The sequence below is a fragment of the Scatophagus argus genome, chromosome 2 (genome assembly GCF_020382885.2).
Source record: "Scatophagus argus isolate fScaArg1 chromosome 2, fScaArg1.pri, whole genome shotgun sequence".
Taxonomy (NCBI): Eukaryota; Metazoa; Chordata; class Actinopteri; family Scatophagidae; genus Scatophagus; species Scatophagus argus.
This window is the reverse complement of record NC_058494.1, coordinates 6593798-6613179: the sequence shown is the minus strand read 5'-3', so window position 1 is coordinate 6613179 and position 19382 is coordinate 6593798. Positions and strand designations below refer to the sequence as shown.

Below are 19382 nucleotides of genomic sequence, written 5' to 3'. Positions count from 1 at the left end.
CCATCAGGGCTGCCACTAATGATAATTTTCATTTTAGATTCATCTGCTAATATTTTTTTCTTGATTCTCAGTTTGTCATTTTTGTATGTACAATATACAAATAGCCAAAAATGCCATTTATAATATCCCAGAGACCCAGGTGACATGTTTAGATTGCTTTTTTTAATTCAATTAGCAGTTCAAAATTCAAAGGTATTTGATTTGCTATTAAAGTATAAATTCTTCACATGAAAAGATTTAGTGAGCAATTGTTTGACTACAGTAGTTAATAATCAAAATAGTTGCGAATAAACATCCCCTCGATCAACTAATTAATTTATTGACTACTTGTTTCAGCTCATTTCCTTGCCCCTTCCCTGCTGCCACCAGTCTTTCCGTTTCCTTCTTGCATAAATATAAACAGAGAAAGTTATACCATTACCAGTGAAAGTCATACTTAATTGTGACTTAAAAGACATTTACAGTTGTGCTCTTTTTGCAACAGCTTCATAAAGTCTGGAGTAATTTGAGAAGGGATATCCCTCCCTCTCTTGTGCTAAACAATATATTAATGTGGTTAGCACACGATACACGCTCGGCTATTTGTAAATCACTCCCATTCATTCACAATGCATTTATCTTTTGAGAATAATTATGTGTTTATTTAACCTACGCTAGTTATGCAATGAGTTGCTGCATTCTGAGAAAAACTCACAATGATGATTGTGAGCAACTGGAGATTGCTTGGACAAGACAATATTTACTCTTGAGAGGGATTTTCAAATGCATTCTGAGTGGAAATCACTCCAACAGAGATGCATTTGGTACTAATCTTTTTGTTGCTGAGTGCTTTGTGTTTTCACTCTCTAATACTCAGCGAAAGGCAAACACTTTCTTAATCTCCAGCAACAACATGCAACAAGGATTACTGGGTGACCTTATGTAACAGATTTGTGCTAAACCTTGTCTCTTCTCACCACCCGAGCATCCCCTGTGATCCTCAGAGGTTGAAGGCACATGTATCCCCACTTTTACGCATGCAACTGAATTCACAGACTTCAGCAACTTAGCTCTTGGTCCTTTTAAGTGGAATAATGAAAACAACACAATACATTACACTGCGTGACTGCTGCAGAAACAGTCACTGTAACAGAAGTCATGTTGTTAAAGTAATCAATTGGTGGTGTGCAGACAAGAAGTTTCCACTGACTAACTTTCCATTCACTGTGTGACTCTAAGACTGTATAAAATATAAATATGTATTCATAATGGACAGATATTAGAGGGTGAAGCCAGTGTTGTCTCAAATACACATGCAGAGTTCCTTCTGTGGACAACTGCTCTTCATTTTTGGTCCAGTTTTGTAAATCTAATCATGACTCAATAATCTTTACTCTTCTGTCTAACCTGTGACATTTATTTGCTTTAAACATTACAAATATAATCCTTTTTTTTGCTTTTATTTTATTATCAAATAAGAAGATTGATACCATTCATGCCTGTCTATGATGAAGCTAGAGCCAGCAGATAGTTAGCTGAGCTTAGCATCATGACAAAACTAGGAAACACTTACATATGCATTTTGTTGTTTTTAAATGGTTAAACAAACAAGATTTGAAGTGTTAATTGGTGGACTTGGTTAGTACCAGTTACTTACCAGCTACTGTCAGTAGCTTTGCGCAAAGACTGGATAAAGACGGAAACAAGAGTTAGAAAACCAGAAGATACCACGCTAATATCTGACCAAAGCTCCATATCAACCAGAAAGCTAATAAATTTAATTCCAAAAATGTTGTACCGTTCCTAAAATAATGGACCACTTGTCATTCAACTTTGTGTAACTAGATTTTAAGTTGTAAAGGTTACTGCAGGTGAAGACTGTAAGCTGAGTTCTGATAATGTGAGAGAAGGAGACTTTTTTGTTTTTTTTTTTCAAACTTTTTGGAAGGTACCTGAGTTTGGTATTTGCCTGTCAAATTTCATGTGGACAAAAGGGAAAAGAGGGGTCTTAGTTGCTCTATTGTTGTGTAATAGATTGAGGAATAAAACCTCGGTCACTGACTCATCTTGGAAGATACTGGAGATGTAATGACTCATATGAGATGAGGAACGAGAAGTGCCCTCAACATACATGTGACTTGGACTGACAACCAATGACAGCAAATTATGTAGATACTTTGTGAGATAACCTGCCCCATTTCTATTGTTACTCATGCTGATGTCGATTAAGTATATGCTCTATATGTGAGAAGCATTTGTGGCAATGAAAGTGTTCAAACAAATGAATTATGGGACCCCTCAAAGAGAACACACCTGGCTCACACAGCCACGTTGCAAATGTGAAATTCTGTTGAGTGATGCTGAACGTTCTGTTCTGTTGAAAGATCAGGGTGTGACCCTTTGCTTTTGCTATGCTCTCACCGGGTTTCAGTTTTTTTTCTTAATCACCAGTGTTGTATTTTTGTCAACTTGAGTGTCTTTCTTTGTGGTCTGTGCCTCTTTGCTCAGTATGATTCATTCTCCTTTGTAGAGTGTACATAAGTGCTCACTGTACATGACTATTTTGAGAAAAATAAAGGAGAAATGCAATAATTATTGGTTTTTGATTGTCTCACACGCTACCATTCACTTTCACTAAGTAATACACTTAAAAATGCTTTTACTTACCCAAGTTGTCACACCAGTCTTGTTCCTCCTTGCTTGTTCTTGAAGTGACTGGATTATGACAGGGTTGCTATTGTCAGTCTTCTCACCTGATCAATCACAGCATGCTATTGACAAAGTATTATTCACATACAGTGTAGTTATATGAAATGTGACATTTCACAACTTTAAAAAACAAAACTGAGAAAACGAGAAATGTTATTTTTAGTAGTCTGACATTTAGACACCATGCTTATTTGCTTTCTTTACATTTAGATGACAAAATTGATACCACTCTCAGAACTGTGCAGTCAAAATATAGCTAGAGCCAGCAGCTGGAAGTTTTTTTGTTTGATCTATGCAAGATAAACTGTATAGACAAATGTATTCGAACACACCTATCTATTATTATTTTTTTGGGGTGTGGAATGTGTCTGTTTTTCAGGGCTTGGGCTAGGCCAAGCCCTGAGTAAGGGAAATATTTCTGGACAATGCTGTGCCTCCAACCCTGCAGCAACAGCCGGGGAAAGGCCCCCCACCACCCCAGCACATCTCCATCGCCGCTCCATCAAACACCGCCGGGACGGAACCGAAACCGTGAGCCAAGTCCCCATTTGCTTTTCAGATATGTGCATGTGGCCAGATACAGTGGTGTTAAAGTTTAAAGACAAGTTTTTGCACCACTGCCCAAAGTTTTTAAGCTCCTCTGCACCCAGAGCTTATATGTAACAGGAGCTCAGATATGTGAACATGTAAGAGTGAGGCTTCAGCCACCTTCAGTCTCAGCGGCCTTTCTCATTTCCAAATAGGGATGAATGACTGAGATCAACAGAGTCAGGAGGGATCCAATCTCCTTACTGCCTTGAAATATTAATTAGAACAGCTCACACACACACACACACACACACACACACACACACACACATACCAAATGCTGCTCAGCAGAGTGATAACATGGTCAGATTGGTCAAATCTAATCTCAGGCTTCACTACATGCACACAGACAGGTCTTGGTGGCTGACATTGTAACACACAAATACAAATGCACACACACACACGCCCACACAAATGCACAAACCAGCAACAGGCTATGCTGACATAGACAGTCCCTGCAGATTGTCCCTGTGTTGGTTCACTTTTTCCCGCCCTGTGATAGAGCAGACCACCTGGGTGGTAGGTGTGTGGTGTGTGTGTTCTGGGGGTGTAGCAGGGTGGGGTGTTAATTCAGTCCTGATGAATGTGTTTGCTCTCTTTGGTGGCACTGTTGGTGCCAGGTGAACTGGAACAGATCTCTATGGACTTTGTTCAGTTAGTGTAATGTAAAGACCACACACCTGCCCCTCCTGTAAGATCTACATTCGCTTTGTAGAACAATTGCCTGCACGCATTTGCCCTTCTGGTGTTCAGGTGGGGACTCTGAATGATTTTATAGTGTGACCCCACACCTCTGCATGACTGAGTGGGAAGATACTGTTCTCTCTGAATTGTATATTGTATGTATGTAACTGACTCAGTTTAGCCATCATTCTGCAGGCAGAACTTAAAATACTGTTTACACTTAGTTTTAAATGTAGCTTGGCTGACTGGATCACAAGTGGACAGAACTTTACAAGTGTAAACAATGACCAACATATATTGCTCTGCAATGCTTTTGACCATATTCTGTCTATTGTGGAGAAATGCTGCATGCTGCGTGCATCAACACGTGCATTACATGAGACTGGAAAATATGTCATCAGTTCAGGACATGATGGTCATTTTGTTGACAGCATGCCCGTGCTTTAAAAAATGGAGAGAAGCACTTATTTGGATGGAGAGCTAATAAAACCATATGCCTCCAAAAAGTCCGCTCTCAGAAACAAAACAAAACAAAAAATGAGAAAAACATTAGTTATAAAAAGAAAAATTATCTGACAACAGAACGAGAAACAGGATTTTTTAAATGTGAAAAGACCATATTTAGTGTCATTAAAAAAATACATTGTTTGGATTCAAGAAGTGCTTTCTCAATATGTACTGTAAGACAGTGTGTTTAAATGTTGCAAAGGGGCCATTATCTTAAAATATGGCTATATATTGAGGAAATATATCTCAAAACCGACACAGAATGACCCTAACGGAAAGACAGTTTCCAACCCACGACCTTCTCTCTGTGAGGCTACTCTGCTATCCCATGCACCACTATTACCTGACTGTGACGAAATAAGAAGTTAGGACAAAATAGCCTTAAACAACTGTGAAATAGTCAAACATAAAAACTATCTGGTAAGGAAAAAAAATCAATCCATGCTTACACCCAAGTGCCATTCCTTTAAAAAAGTAGCTCTTAGACAGATTGATGGCGACTGATCCCAACCAAAACCAACATGTTATGTGCTGGATTATTATACTGGAGTCTCTGCTCCTTGCCTTTATGCTATAAGCTAACCAGCTTCTGGCTGCTAGCTTTATATTTAATATAGGCTAAAGACACAAGAGTGTAAGTATATTTTACAAAATGCTGAAACTATTCCTTTAAATCTTACAAGGCCATCAGAATATTTCAGTGTATGGTCAAAAAACTGAAAGTCACTGCTGGAGCTGATTAAATCAGATTGCTGCTGAATGATCTGTATGACCTAGAGAGTCTAATGTGATATATGCAGTAACTGAATAATCATTTCATTTTCTGTTCAGCTCAAATGACTGTTGCCATTAAACCAAATTACAAGTCACACCAGGGAGAGCACAATGCTGTCCCACTGCCAGTCTGTGCTTTATGACAGTGTTGATTAGTTGTCAAATAGCCATGTTAACAACTGTCCTGGTTGTCTTACAGCTGTTTTCATTGAACATGTACATCATTTTTAATCTCTACTCCTCCTTTTTCCTTTCATCCTTAAAAAAAAAACAACATTCCCCCATTTTTCTTTGGACCCATCTGTTTCGATCATCAGTCCTGTCCTCTTCCCTCTGACTTAATCCACATGGATGAAAGTCGGTGTGTGTGTGATGGTAAAATATTGTTAATCCGGTTTCAGAGTGACTGGGGCATGTAATCTTATTTACTCCTTCAATCCTTATCCTTCCTCTTCATTATGACTTTTATCCTAATATATTAACAGTACAGTACATTCACAGTTACTCATAGTGCATAATATTGGCTCATAAAAGGATTGATCAGGAGAAAGTAGGTTAATAAATGAGGTTAGGAGGTCAGTGGATGTTGCTGTTGATTCTAGACGATTGCAGACAATCATGCATGTGTGAAGTGATTTGTTCAGTCATTGTGTACGCACTAGCTGGAAGGAATCACACAAAATTAATATCGAAATGAATTGAACCGGATCACTGTGCTTTCCCAATGAAAGAAAAGCAGGGCAGAAACTAACTTTCAGGTACAGCAAATAGACTCTTCTCACTATTTGTAATCAAATCTGTATGAAGGTGAGATTAATAACCAGAAAGGTTTCACCTCTGAACTGACATGCCACCGGCAGAGCCCTCGGCAAAGCCCGACAACTCATCACCATTTACAGCTTTAGGAAGGCATTTGCATGACATGTAACGCAATTACAGATCCCAAACCTGCACAAAAATAGACAGAGTATGTTAGTCTAATAACCAAAGTGCATAGTGGCGTGTACATGTAGGACAGTGAAGGACAGAAGAATGGATAGCAGGAAGATGATAGACACTGGAAAACTGAGAATGAATCATAAACTGATAGAAGACAACACAGTGTAAAAACTGCAAGGAGAAATCAGGTAGAACCTCATACCAAATATACAAGACTTATTTTTCTCCCCTTTCAGATGATGGATGCAGGGAACAAACCTTGTGATGTCATCATCATATTTAACTATATTATCACTTATAATATGAATAGTGAGCCTACATGTTACACTGTTTATTGTTATTAGCGTTTTTACAATTTTTTAGAGTAAAAGCTCAATAAAAGAGCACAATAATATAAAAACCACATAATTACGCGCTTTTCTATGCTTAATGACACAAAATACTTTTCTTACATACAAAAAGCTTAACACTAAAACACACGCTTAGTCCTCCTCAGAATGCAGACACCTCACATCGACTCAAGTTTCAGCTGTTGTTACGAAGCAGACAGATCACAGAGTTTTCACAGTATAACTGAAACTTATTGAAATTTAGACAATAAAACTTATGAGTCTGAGATATCGATAAGGTCTGGTACTTATCTTTCTGTGGGAGATACAGAATAGGAAAAGCCAAATGATGTAATGAAGTACTATCACAATCTTCATCGTCTTGTACGATACCTACTCTACACTTTACTTACTTACTCTAATTTTAAATAATGATTTCTGATTAAATCACACATTTTGTCTTCCTGTGATAATTTTGAGGAAATGGCCATTGCATATTTTGTTTAGATAAGATACAGTTATTTGATAACAACATTTTCTTTTAGAATACAACCCTGATTAAATGTAAACTAAAATAAAAGTGATAAATATATCCATACATGTTGAGGTTTTGATAAAGTTCCTTCTATGATCGATACAGTGTAAACACCGTAATGGATATAACAGATGTGCTGTGTAAAGGAAAAATTAGGTATGTAGCATATTGTGTTCGGATTTTCAAATTGAAACTGTTGTGAAAAATAAATTGTAAAAACAGATACTGTAATAGGCAGTCAGGGATATTGTCATATAAAATATTTCATGATTTGGATCAATGCTTTTACTAAGTTACCTTTCTCTGTACACCATCATGAGCATGAGCTGCTGCAGGTATTTTTTCTTTTCTTATGCTCCTCTTCTCAAGGTATGCATGCTCTTGCTTGTTATTAACGGCGCAGTAAGGTGTAGAGGAGACAGTGTGTGTGTGTTTCTAGACAGAGAGATTAAGTGTGTCTGCATGCTGTCCCATGCTGGGTGGACTTTATGTGTTTGAAGAGCCATATTTTATGTGTTTGCACTATATGCCCTGAGTGACACAAATAGGCTGCTGATGTGTGTGGGGGTTGTGTCGGAAACATTTCATCATTTGATGATCATTGTTTTTCTCCCATCTCAACTCATCCCTCTTAGCTATCCTGTTTTTTTTACCCTCTGTGAACCATTAATATCTATGTGTCTGACCACCTCTGTTCATCCATCTACTGCATCTGTTCCGCCGTCCATCCCTCTGTCTTTTCTGTCCCCGAGGCTACATGTGTACTGTAAATTTCAGTAAGCACATTCATCCAGTGACTTACCACACAGTAGGAATTAAGTTCTCCAATATGGAAGTCTAGAATATGATGTTTACAACATGGAGACATTGTGTCTCATCTTGAAAGATCGGGATGTACTGCACCGCCCTCATCAAGTGTCAGCAGGATGGGACTTGGCTGGCTCAGAAGTGTTTATTACAATGTATGTGAATTAAGGGCACTTTCAACATAAATCATGTATGTGAAAATATTTATGAACAATTCCACAAAAGCTTTAACTTTAATCCAAGGTACTACATATAGGTATGTATTTCAGTCACATTTAAAATTCATCTCTGTCCTTTAATAAAGGCTTAATCATCCAGCTGGCACAGGAGAGCAGAGGCTTTTGATATCCAATAGTCACTGGGTCGCTTGGAGGGAAGCATTACTGTCACAACAAAATTAGTTGAGTGACCTGGAAGAAGGCAGAAATGAAGTGTGAGGGAAAGAGTCAAATAAAATGAAGTATCCATTGCAGTGCTTAATGGTGAAAGGATCTGTTCTTGACACCAAAGCAACTGGACATGCTAAAGTGTCCTTGAGCAAACCAATGGGCTCACTGGCTTGTTCATTTTCACATTCCCTCAAATGTAAAAATCTGATGTGTAAACTGGTATGTGAACGTACCTGTGGTGGACAGAGTCCCAGCTCTAGCTGAGGTCTTGTACAGAGGAGCGTGGTAGAGGTCAGGTTCAGGCACGTAGTTCTGCTGTGGCTCAAAGTGCACCACTGGCAGCATGGCATTCATGATTCGAGGTAAAGCATCCTCAATCACCATGTTGTCATCGTCCCAGCGACTGGAATCCATGAACATTCCATGAACGAGTATGCCATCCTCCGGCTCTGGTAACTGTTGTGTCCACAAATACGATAAAACAGCGAAGAATTATATTCACAGCAATCAATCCTCTCCTCTTAATGCATCACTTTCTCTTATCTTCTCACAGTACATGCATGTTGGAATGATGCATAGTATGCTTTCACAGTCACCAGTGTCAATGCTGCTTCTAGAAGAAATCAACAGAAACACAACATTTTCTTTGTCTCTGTAGAATGTTTAGACGGCCATTTTAATGAAGATATATGGATTTTGTCGCAAGAGTTGGCAGGATGATTTAGTAATTTGTGAGGTTCAGTCAGTGTGTGTGTGTACAGTCATGATGACTACAAATCTCCAGCAAGTCACTGCTCACAGCAAAGAAAACTATTACTGACTCCATATTCTAAAAAAGAACAATAATAGAAGATTATTCTGGCACTGAAAAACCCATCCGAACCCAAAAATACAATTGCAACTGCCCAAATGTACAAAATCTTTGTGGACAATCATCAGTTAACAATTTGCCTGCTGTACTTAGAGCATGAGAGGCAGAAGGCAAAGTTCAGGGGGGAAACATTTGGGTGAGATGATTAATGTGATGTGATGTGAATGATGAGACATCGTGTAAATAATAATAATAATGTAATGTCAATTTGAGGTGAGTGAAACAAGAAGATGGGATAACTTTCACTGAGCTGTGGGTCTCCAACAAAAACAATGTTTACTATTGTTAAAGGACACTTTTTTTCTCACACAGACTTTTGTGATGCCTGGACAGATGGATGCAAAATAGGGACGCTGGAATGTTTGAAATAACACCCAGCCCTCTCCTGTACCTCCTCATCCATGTCCAGTTTAATGTTGCTGGGAAGATTGCGGAGAGCCTCAGAGACTGCTACTTGGTCTCTGTATATGGGCACCATGTTGAAGCGGAAGTTGAGCTCATCAATGGGCAAATTGTAACGTCTGGCATGATTCTGAAGCACCCCTGTAGACAAGCAGGCACAGGAGAACATGAGCAATATATTTCATCACCTTCTTCTGCAAAATCTAACACATGTAACACGAGACAACAGTGGCAGCTAAGGATATTGCTAAGCAGGTAAAAGCTATTCACATTATTTTTATGTATACTTGAAAGAATAATTAGAGTGATCACTAAATCCTAGCAGCTTTGAAATTTGTCTTGCTGCCGTGGTTCATTAAAAATAAGGAAGATATGTGGGTGCTGCTGTACTTTACCAGTAAGAAAGCCTTGAGGGAAGAAGAAGCCTGAGATCCAAAAAGATTTGGGCTGACCACGTGTGATCCAAGTCTGCCAAGGAAGAGAGGGAGAGGGAGAGGGAGAGGGAGAGGGAGAGGGAGAGAGAGAGAGAGAGAGGGAGAGAGGGAGAGAGAGGGAGAGAGAGAGGGAGAGAGAGAAAGAGAGGGAGAGAGAGCAAATTTTAGTGATTGTACAACACACATGTTCAGACCAGTCTTACGGAAGAGCAGCTTCAGTCAGGGGAGATGAACCAAATGCTGAAAGGATTTGAGGATGTAGACAGAGAGAGAGACAGAGAGACAGAGAGATATGGTCCATGCCTCTGGGAAGAACACAGAATTTTATTTATGTCATTAGTGTTTCATGACTTGATGAGAAAACTCACCATGCATAATGTGCATGAGTCAGTGATACAAAGAGAGACTTGGGCCAAAAAAAGGAAGTGATGTGAAGCCTATTATTATACTTTTAGATTAATTTGCATATTTGCCCATTATTTTTTAAGAGCCAAATTACAATATTCCAAAAGGACCTATGAATACAACTCATTTTTTTCTGATTTTTATTCCCTTGTTTATTCATTTATTCCAAGGGCAGCAGGGGGTCACCAGAAAGCACACAAATAGTTCAGCTTACAACACCTTCAGAAACACTTTTATGTTCTTTCGATAATTCCTTGAAATATTATGTTAAATGTATGTAAATTATTAATAAATTCATTCAATATTATATAAACCTCAACAAGTGAGAGGAATCCAAATGTAATTTTTGCACGCGCGTCACTGCTATAGAAGCTCTTTTGAAGTGAGAATTTCAAGAAACAAGGCCTCCTATTGACGGCTACCAGCAAACACCAGGAAGAGACACTTAATTTTAATTTTAAGTACACAAAAACTCCTCTTTCAGTTCTGCAGAGAATATAAAAAAGTTATGACTTGTTAATGTGAGGGATAGTCGAAGCAAGTGTGGTTCTTCTGGAGTATGTATGGTCCTGGTGAGTTTGTGTGTGACTGTATTTCTTTTTCCTGTCTCATGCAAACCTGAAGAAAGGAGGTTCTGAGGGCCAGGTCTCTGACCCAGGAGGCTAGGGGTTTGAGGGAAGGGTAGGCAGAGTTTGCCCAGTGGATGGGAACCTGGTTGTTCAGGAAGCTTGTGTATATGCGATCCATCTCCTCTGACATCACCACCAGACCTGCTATGGCCTTCTGCAGAGTGATAAGAGACATCTGGGAAAAACAAAAATATCACACATTACAATGGGCTTGTGGAAAGGACAAAGAAGACATGTTTGTTCATGGGAGCTAGTCATATGTGTCACCCTGAGCACTCTCAGCAAGTTGTTGAATCGGTCTGCCTCCTGGCCTAAAACAGTGGTCAGGGAGTTAAGGCGGCCGTTTTCATCTCGGACAAAGAGAGTTTCCACTGCGTCGTCCATGTCCAGGCGCTCTGCACACAGACAGTTAGAGAAGCACAGAAGCAGACAAGATAGACATGCATTAGATAATGATACACATTGTCAACACTGACCAGAATGTGTGTACTTGTGTGTATGTGTACCAGGAAGCTTGGCTAAGATGGATTCAGCAAGCTCGCAGACTATGTCATCATTACTTTTAGCTCCATGACTTGTTGATGAGCGAGGATTAACATCCAGTATGGTGTTGATTAGAGTCATGGTTTCTTGGCGCTGTGGAGGCAAACACACAGGGCACATACACATGCACAAACACAAACACACACACACACATAAGAGAATACATTACAGATATCGTACCCTCCTTGCTGATTGATATTTCACAGTTGCACTCTGACTCTCTAAACTGAAATGCTTTTATAAACAGTCATAAACTGTATGAGCAGCTCAAGGGTACAGCATAAATAGGCCCATAAACTATGGCATTTACTTGTTAAAATGAAATATTAAACCTTCTGCAAACAAAACAAACAAATAGTATGTCAATTAGTTTACAACATCTGTTCATGTGATTCTATCATGAAAAGTAAAGGTCATACCAAACTGAACCATATATTTAAGTGTGGTAACTGGCAGAAAGACAGGGACGTAAAGCGTTTCAGTAAGATATTGTTATTGTTCCTCACCTGGAAGGCCAGGTTGGCATTTTCATGCATGCCAAATACTTCGGGATCATCAATAATTGGAAGACTTTCAATATATTTCTTATATTGCTCTAGTTCGTCTGTCTCTGGGGCACAGTAGACACCTTAAACACACAAGCGAGAGAATCACTCATCCCAAAAAAAATCTGTATACGAGTCTGCACTGACACAAATGGAATTTTGCAAACATACACATCTGCTATACTGAAAATCATCTTATCAGGACGTGTTCCTCTTATTATGTCCATGTCCTGTATACATACAGAGAGAAAGTGAGAGCTTGACATCAAAAAGTACCTGAGGATGAGAAGGCGTAGCCAGGCTCCAGGATTTGAGGTGAGAAGAAGCCTTTGAGGATTGTTCTGAGGCAGCGTTGGTCCCAGGCATCCGTCACTCTGCCTCCATATGTGATCTCACCTGGAGAGACAGACACAGAGACCACATGATGTTGTCAGTTTGCATCAGCATCTCTTTACAACTGTCAGATGTGGTGGTGATGGTGGTAGTTACCATCCCTGTGTTAGTCCCTGTTTGAGTCTGGACTGCCACAATGAAGTTATTCAAAATTCCATTCAAATTCAACACTATAAAACCTTGGGGCAACTATTCTCAATAACAGATTAAATATTTATGAAATCTGAATATGAATAAATGACTGTCCAGCAAATAATATCAGGAGAAAGCAAAACTGAAAATTTATTTTAGAATGCAGTTAAAAAATATATTTATTGCTGAGAATAAAGGTGTGGCAATATGTCAGTGCTTATGATAACCATGATATTAAAAAATGAAATATTGCTATCAAGTTAATAATACACATAGGACTGCATGGAGAAAAATAATGCAGTGCCCTGCAAAGTCAGGCCATCTGAGTTGACAGACATGAGTAACACTTCACCCAAAAAGAGTGTGTGTCAGTGTGTGATTTGGTAAAAACAACATGGTGTTGGCAAACACCCCAGTTTGTTGTGACAGCCCTAACTGAGAGTGAAGTACAGTTACAGTTCACACAGTTGCATTTTACAGGAGACTGGCAAGTGTATTGTTTTGTTTGTCAAGCTGTCCTCGTCCATCTTCTCCCTCCTCCTCAGCCGGGCAGGTTCACTCTTCACCTTGTCACTCATTTTGATCAGCTGTCTACCTTTAAGTAACATCAAGCCCAAGGTCAGAGTAACCATCATTCTACAGCATCACAGACATTAAAGGGAAGTTTTTGTTTTTTTAAAAAAGGAAAAGGAACAAGCAGCACTAAAAAGCCAGACTCTGATGGCTGAGGAATGCAAAAAACACAAGGGGTTATGCACAGGCACAGACCGGCATTGCTTTACACTATATTACTTTAAAATTATACATGCAAGTATTGTGAGCTACTCAGTGGATTGCCAAGAGAGGTTGAAAGAACAAACATGATCTGAATTCTAACTGATTAAGTTAATTGTGACTCAGTTAAAAAAAAAAAAAAAAAAAATCAAAGTGCTTTCAGACATCTGAATGGTTTGATAGAACTATTGGAAGATGCTTCATTCTATTTCTAATGTGGCTTCACATGTATGCAACCGTCTGTGAGCTTCACACAGACGTCTTACTGCGTCGCATGTGGGTGAGAAAGAGAGTGGGAAAGAGAAGTACAGTTTAAACACACAGCTAAACGAGCAATCTTTCACTCACACAGTGTGTCCAGCTCTTTGACTTATCGTATCACTTATCATGCACAGAGAGGCAAACGCGTGTGTAGCTTGCAGACAATGACAAGCAGTTACACAAGAGGAGAGGAATTACGAAGACACAAGCACGGCAGGAGGGTGAATATTACCAAGGAGCTAAAAGGAAGAATGAATTTAAATTATAATAATAACAATATAATAATTTTGACATTTACAATTTAACAATTAAAATGTACACATCCCATGAAAACACAGTTATGTAAGACAGCAAACAAGGGAGTGAGTTTTTTTTTTTTTTTTTTGCACCAGAGGAGAGGAATTGCTCCTTATAAAACGAAAGGCAATATCATGCTTGGCTTGAATGCTTTCCCTTAAAGACTGTGTAGCTCTGCCACACAAGAACTGTTAGAATTAAGGATTAAACTAATAATACATTAGTGTGATAACAACAAGAGACATCACTTTGATGCTAGAGTGGGATGCTCCACTGAGACTGAACATAATCACTTGAAGGTGTAATTGAAAACCAGATTAGAGAAACAAATGAACTTGAGAGATATGATGAGTGTTGTTAATGAAAGGGATCCTTCCCTCTCCTTCTTAATAATTTTGAAGATGTCTGATATGGAAGTTTGGGATAAACAATATTGATATAGTTGATGTCATGTGCACCAATTTCCTAACAATATAGTATAGCAAAATGTATAGGTTCATGTAGTCAACTAACATGGGTCCAAATCTTAGATAATGCTAATACAACACTCCTGTAATAAGGTAATAATTTTGCCTTGACAAAGGTTACACTGTTCAGTTTGTGTTTAAACTGTTTTAGAGATTTATTGATTCAACTTTATGGTCATGTTAGAGGCTGCAGTTTGTAGTTGCTGAACTGCACTATGTAATACTGGGAGATTTTTCTAATATTTAGTCAACAGTCATTTATATAAATTATGTGGACACTCCCATGTATCATGATATTTATATAACAGACTTTATAACTATGACATTTTGATTTTTTTATTCTCAGTCTCAGATATAAAAGAAAATTTGCTGTGCATGGAAACATCTGTTCTTTTAATTTTATTTCTGTAAACACAGCCAGAGAACATCAAAAGGTCACTGAGTGAAAGCTGAACAAACACAGGATCACAGGTGCAGAACAGAGGGAAATTGTGTCACAGAACTGCCCTGCTTTGTGAAATCAGCAAACATTTTGTCTTCCCCATTTCACACGCTGAAAATATGCATGTTGTTGTCAAAACAACAGTGTTCTGTCTCTACCACACACTGGCAAGACAACAAACTTTCCATGCACAGGGACAGAAAGAAACTGTTTCTATCCGCACTTCCTGCCTTGTTTAAAGTCAAACAATTGGAGGTTTTATGTAATTGCACTTGGTATTGTATCTTCAGAATAAAATTAATATGAATCAAAAATTGAAAATATGAGTAGAGAGGTACACCTCACATACACAATCCAAAATACATCACTTTGTGCTGTAGAAGTAAGTCATCACATTTATATGTGTACAGGCTGTGTATGGGCTTCTCTACCAGTGATGTAGATGAGAGCATCCCAAGGAATGGTGCCGTCTTTGCAGTAGAGGTTAAGGTTGAGCAGAGCACACTCCCTGTCACTGTCGTTAAACTCATAGCGGATGTTCCAGCCCAGAGGACCAAACTTCTTCCGCTCCTAAAACACATGCAAAACGAAACACATAATAAAGACATATACTGTATATATATATATAGAAGGACAGGCACACATACAACATGCATGCAAAAGAGTGAAACAGGCACACAAAGAAGGAATGATCAAGTATAAGTGAGGTTTTAAAAGACAGTGTGCAACCTGGATGATTGCATGGAAAAAGCAGATTCCAAAGACCATTTTCCTCCACTGGCAGCCCAGAATGTGGTCTTCGAAGAAATTGCTGGAGATCTCTGCAAAGGCCCGTCTCATGTTGGCTCGTAGTCCTTTAGGAGGCTCATTAGTCACCTGGCAACGACAACAACAACAACAACACAGAGCCACACAGGGCTCAGTGACTGTTATTAAGAAGACCACTGCCAAAAACCAAGCTATTCCTTCTTGTTCTTAAGACAGTCAGTAAGCCTAGTTGGGTAAAATACATCTCACAACGAAAAGCTTGCAGTAGCTCTAAAGTATGCATGGAATGCAGCAGAATTGCTGTCCTAACAAAACAATCATCTTTAATATAATGTAATGAAAAGTTCTTTAGAATAAAACGTTACCCAGTTACGGGCCTGAGTGAAAGCAGCTAAACTACCTTTAACTTTTCACAGAATTAAGAACTGACATGGCCACTAAAATGATTTGTGAATTCTTGGACAAGGCAGGGTTAATGTGGCACTCCTTCAGTATACACAGACAGATGGCAAATTTAATTCCTGAGTTGTGCTGACAACTGCTATCAACAATTTAAGTGAGCTGATAGCCATTTAAAAGCTGTTTAACTTTTGCTTGAATCAGTGACAGCTCAATATACAAGGAACAAATGTCAGACAGATACATGAAAATGATTACATTTTGGATCTTGTTGATTTCACATAGCCAACTGAACTAAAAACATCCAATAAAATAAACTTAAAATAAAATGCTTATTGAAACACTGTATAATGATCTTGTGACACCTCCTTTGTAGGAGAAGTTTTGCCTTTTGATCAATGACTTACACAGCATGCAAAACATGACTACAGTAAAAAGAATGCAAATCCGATTTATTTGGCTGTTTTATTTACATATCCTAATTATCCCTCATCCCAGCAGATGCAGCTACATCAACTGAACTTCAACAAAAGAAGTTTAGTGATGTGTTCACAAGAAACATGCAGTGAAATTTTCAGTTATGTACTAAGTCAACGCAAAGACCTGAATAGATGCAAATTTACGCCAGGTGCTCCAAATGACAGGGCTGCATGAATTTTGTGTATTCACACAAGTTGAAAATATTTATCTTCAGTGAACAATTTGTGCTTAAGTGGGACAGATGCCAACAGTCAGCTGATGAGCACCAGGGAGCTTTGGAGGAGAAAGTCAGGGGCAGACCCAGAGATAAAATGGGTTTATTTTCACTCTCACTTCTCAGCCTGTCTGTGTGTTATAATATGCTGTAATTAGTCTCCCTTCAATGACTGCTGACTGCAGGGGAAATGGACTTTACTTTATGAATGTTCTGAGTGGAGCTGAGAAAAAAAAGAGAGAGAGAACTGGAACTGGTGAGTGCTGAGTTAAGTCAGAGGCTAAACTGAATTTAAACACACTGACACACACACTGTTGGTGCCTGTCATTGGTCACTAGCATATGGCAACTGTAAGTAAGTTATTCTGTAGAAAATGAAGATTTGATGAAAGCCAAATTTTGTCACATTGGATGTAAACTCAGCATGTTTCCTCATGCTGGGAATATTTCCCATACATAGCAATTTTTTGACAGGTTATCTCCAAATTAAATTAACTGAACTTAAAGTGAGATTATACAGGGTCACAGTGTGAGTGTGTTTGTGTGTGTGTGTGTGTGTGTGTGTGTGTGTTTACCTTGACAGAGTTCTGGAGCACAGTAACAGGAAATACTTTGGTAGGCATGGAACTGAGGAACAAACGGAAATTCTCATGGATTGATGTATCTGCAAAGGAACAGAGAGGAACACTATTCACAGCCATCAACAAAAGAAAAGAGATCTCACTGCACAAACACTGAAATATTTTTTCTGAGTAAAAAACCATTAGGAAAGAACAACTATCATTCAGTCATTTTTGTCCCCAGGTGCTTGGTTATGTTGTGTGGTGTACAGTGTTGCAGATTTTTATTTTTCTTTTTTCATGTTGAATGTCAGCTCTCAGCAACCCTATACTGGACCTGTGCAACACTGAAATGTTACTAGTGCTAGTAATGCTACTAGACATCTTGACAGAAAAGCAACTCTGCTCCCTCCTGCTTGTTTTTTTTTACACCTAGGTATTTACAAATGCCACACCTCTGACATGTAAGAAAGTACCTGCAGAGATTTATTTGTTCACCTGTCTTGATTTTCTTGTTGAGTTCTAATCTATAAGCAGTATAAGATTTGAAATGCAAAAACAAGCTAATTATCTATGAAATAAAACAAAAAGAAATATTTAGATGGATAAAAAACAGGCAAAACTACCTCTATAATGAACCACACTCACTTTTTCTGGGAAAATGGCATAATATTACGCTTCGGTGCATCATATGTGCAGCCATGCATTGGGTCAGCAGCCACATCTGAAATAGGTGTCATGATCCTCTACCCTTGTGTGAGCATGTTTGTAGTTACAAGGCAGTGTTTTAATGTTGTTTCACTTTGTTATTACCAGGCTCAGTGAAGGTTTTGATGAGCTCCTCCATGGCTAACATCCAAGAGACAGCCAGATGACAGTTCTGCAGGAAGACCCATTTGCCACTCTTCAGTGCTTCCTGGATCATCTTCTCTGCTATTGGTCCCTGACCTTGGCCCAGTGAGATGGACTCAACTCTGACAGATGAGGAAAGATGGAAATACAGCTGCATATATTGATCATCATATCAAATTTCTCTTTTCTCACCCCATCCAGACAAGCTTCCTTGTCTTGCTACATCACACTTGTCTAGATGTCTGTCTGTCTTATTTTACCTGTCAAGACAACCTTTCTCTTTTGCAAACCGCTGAAAGGCCCCCATAGGGTCAGATCCTGTGCTGAGAATGAAGATCAGTGGTGTAGAGGGGGACATATCATTGTAAAGGTTCGCCAGGTCAGCTGGAGGATTTTCTACAAACTGCTTCCCCAGGCTGACAATAACAAACTCTGTTGCTGCAAACACCACCTGCACAAGAGAGGGAAAAAGTAAATCGCAGAATAACAGAACAAAGAGGACAATTAGTAGTACAACAGTAGTAAGGAGACAGCAGAACAGTTAAAGCATCAGACAGATGAAAAGCTAAAGAGATGGCATCAATGTAAGAGAAGTGATAAAGGAAAATATGAAAAGGAAGACAAATGTTACAACCAAGGGACTGAGGAAGACTGACATTATGGGGACATGATGAGAAATGGAAAAAGGTAAACAAGATGTTTTTTATCAGTAGTGGACAAGACATCACTGACAGGACTAAAAGGTTTTAATTTCTAAGATCCAGTTACTTGTGTTTGGTTTTTCATGCATGTGCAACAAACATAAGAATGTTTTGGAAGTCTCTTGCTGAAAACTGAAGGCTGAAGGCCAGCATAATTTCAAATTAGTGTAATATGCCAAATATTTGCAGGCCTTAATAATAAAATGTCAACTGACATGGACAACAAATCATCTGAAATTTTCCCTATGACTGTGTGGACCTAAAAAAAAAAAAAAAAATTCCTTGAAAATGTTTTTTCATGAAAGTGAAAGATGAAAGTGACATATTTTGTCATTGGAGGGAACTCACTCCAACAAAATTCATGCTCTGCATTTAACCCACCCAAGTGACGTGCACACACACAGCAAACCCGGGGCAGTGGGCGACCGCGTGCAGCGCCCGGGGAGCAGTGGGGGTTAGGTACCTTGCTCAAGGGTACCTCAGCCATGGACACCGGGACGGGGAATCGAACCAGCGATCCACCGGTTACGGGTCCGACACCCTAACCGCTGATCCATGACTGCCCCACATTTC

At 39.0% G+C, this 19382-nt stretch overlaps 1 protein-coding gene across 3 annotated transcripts in view; it reads right to left on the bottom strand.

Annotated features, from left to right (window-relative positions):
- Positions 1-8037: 8037 nt before the first annotated feature.
- dnah6 (dynein, axonemal, heavy chain 6) overlaps positions 8038-19382 on the bottom strand; it is a 50286-nt gene continuing 38941 nt past the window's right edge. For all 3 annotated transcript variants that reach the window (XM_046403842.1, XM_046403825.1, XM_046403833.1), the window contains 14 exons: positions 18369-18559; positions 18070-18230; positions 17272-17360; positions 15565-15711; positions 15267-15405; positions 12346-12465; positions 12031-12152; positions 11488-11617; positions 11249-11376; positions 10971-11156; positions 9909-9981; positions 9503-9654; positions 8474-8696; positions 8038-8261 (listed from right to left, as the gene is read on the bottom strand). In XM_046403842.1, coding sequence (XP_046259798.1) covers positions 8158-8261; positions 8474-8696; positions 9503-9654; positions 9909-9981; positions 10971-11156; positions 11249-11376; positions 11488-11617; positions 12031-12152; positions 12346-12465; positions 15267-15405; positions 15565-15711; positions 17272-17360; positions 18070-18230; positions 18369-18559 — 1965 coding nt within the window. In that variant the 3' untranslated portion in view covers positions 8038-8157. The remainder of the gene's footprint in view (positions 8262-8473; positions 8697-9502; positions 9655-9908; positions 9982-10970; positions 11157-11248; positions 11377-11487; positions 11618-12030; positions 12153-12345; positions 12466-15266; positions 15406-15564; positions 15712-17271; positions 17361-18069; positions 18231-18368; positions 18560-19382) is intronic.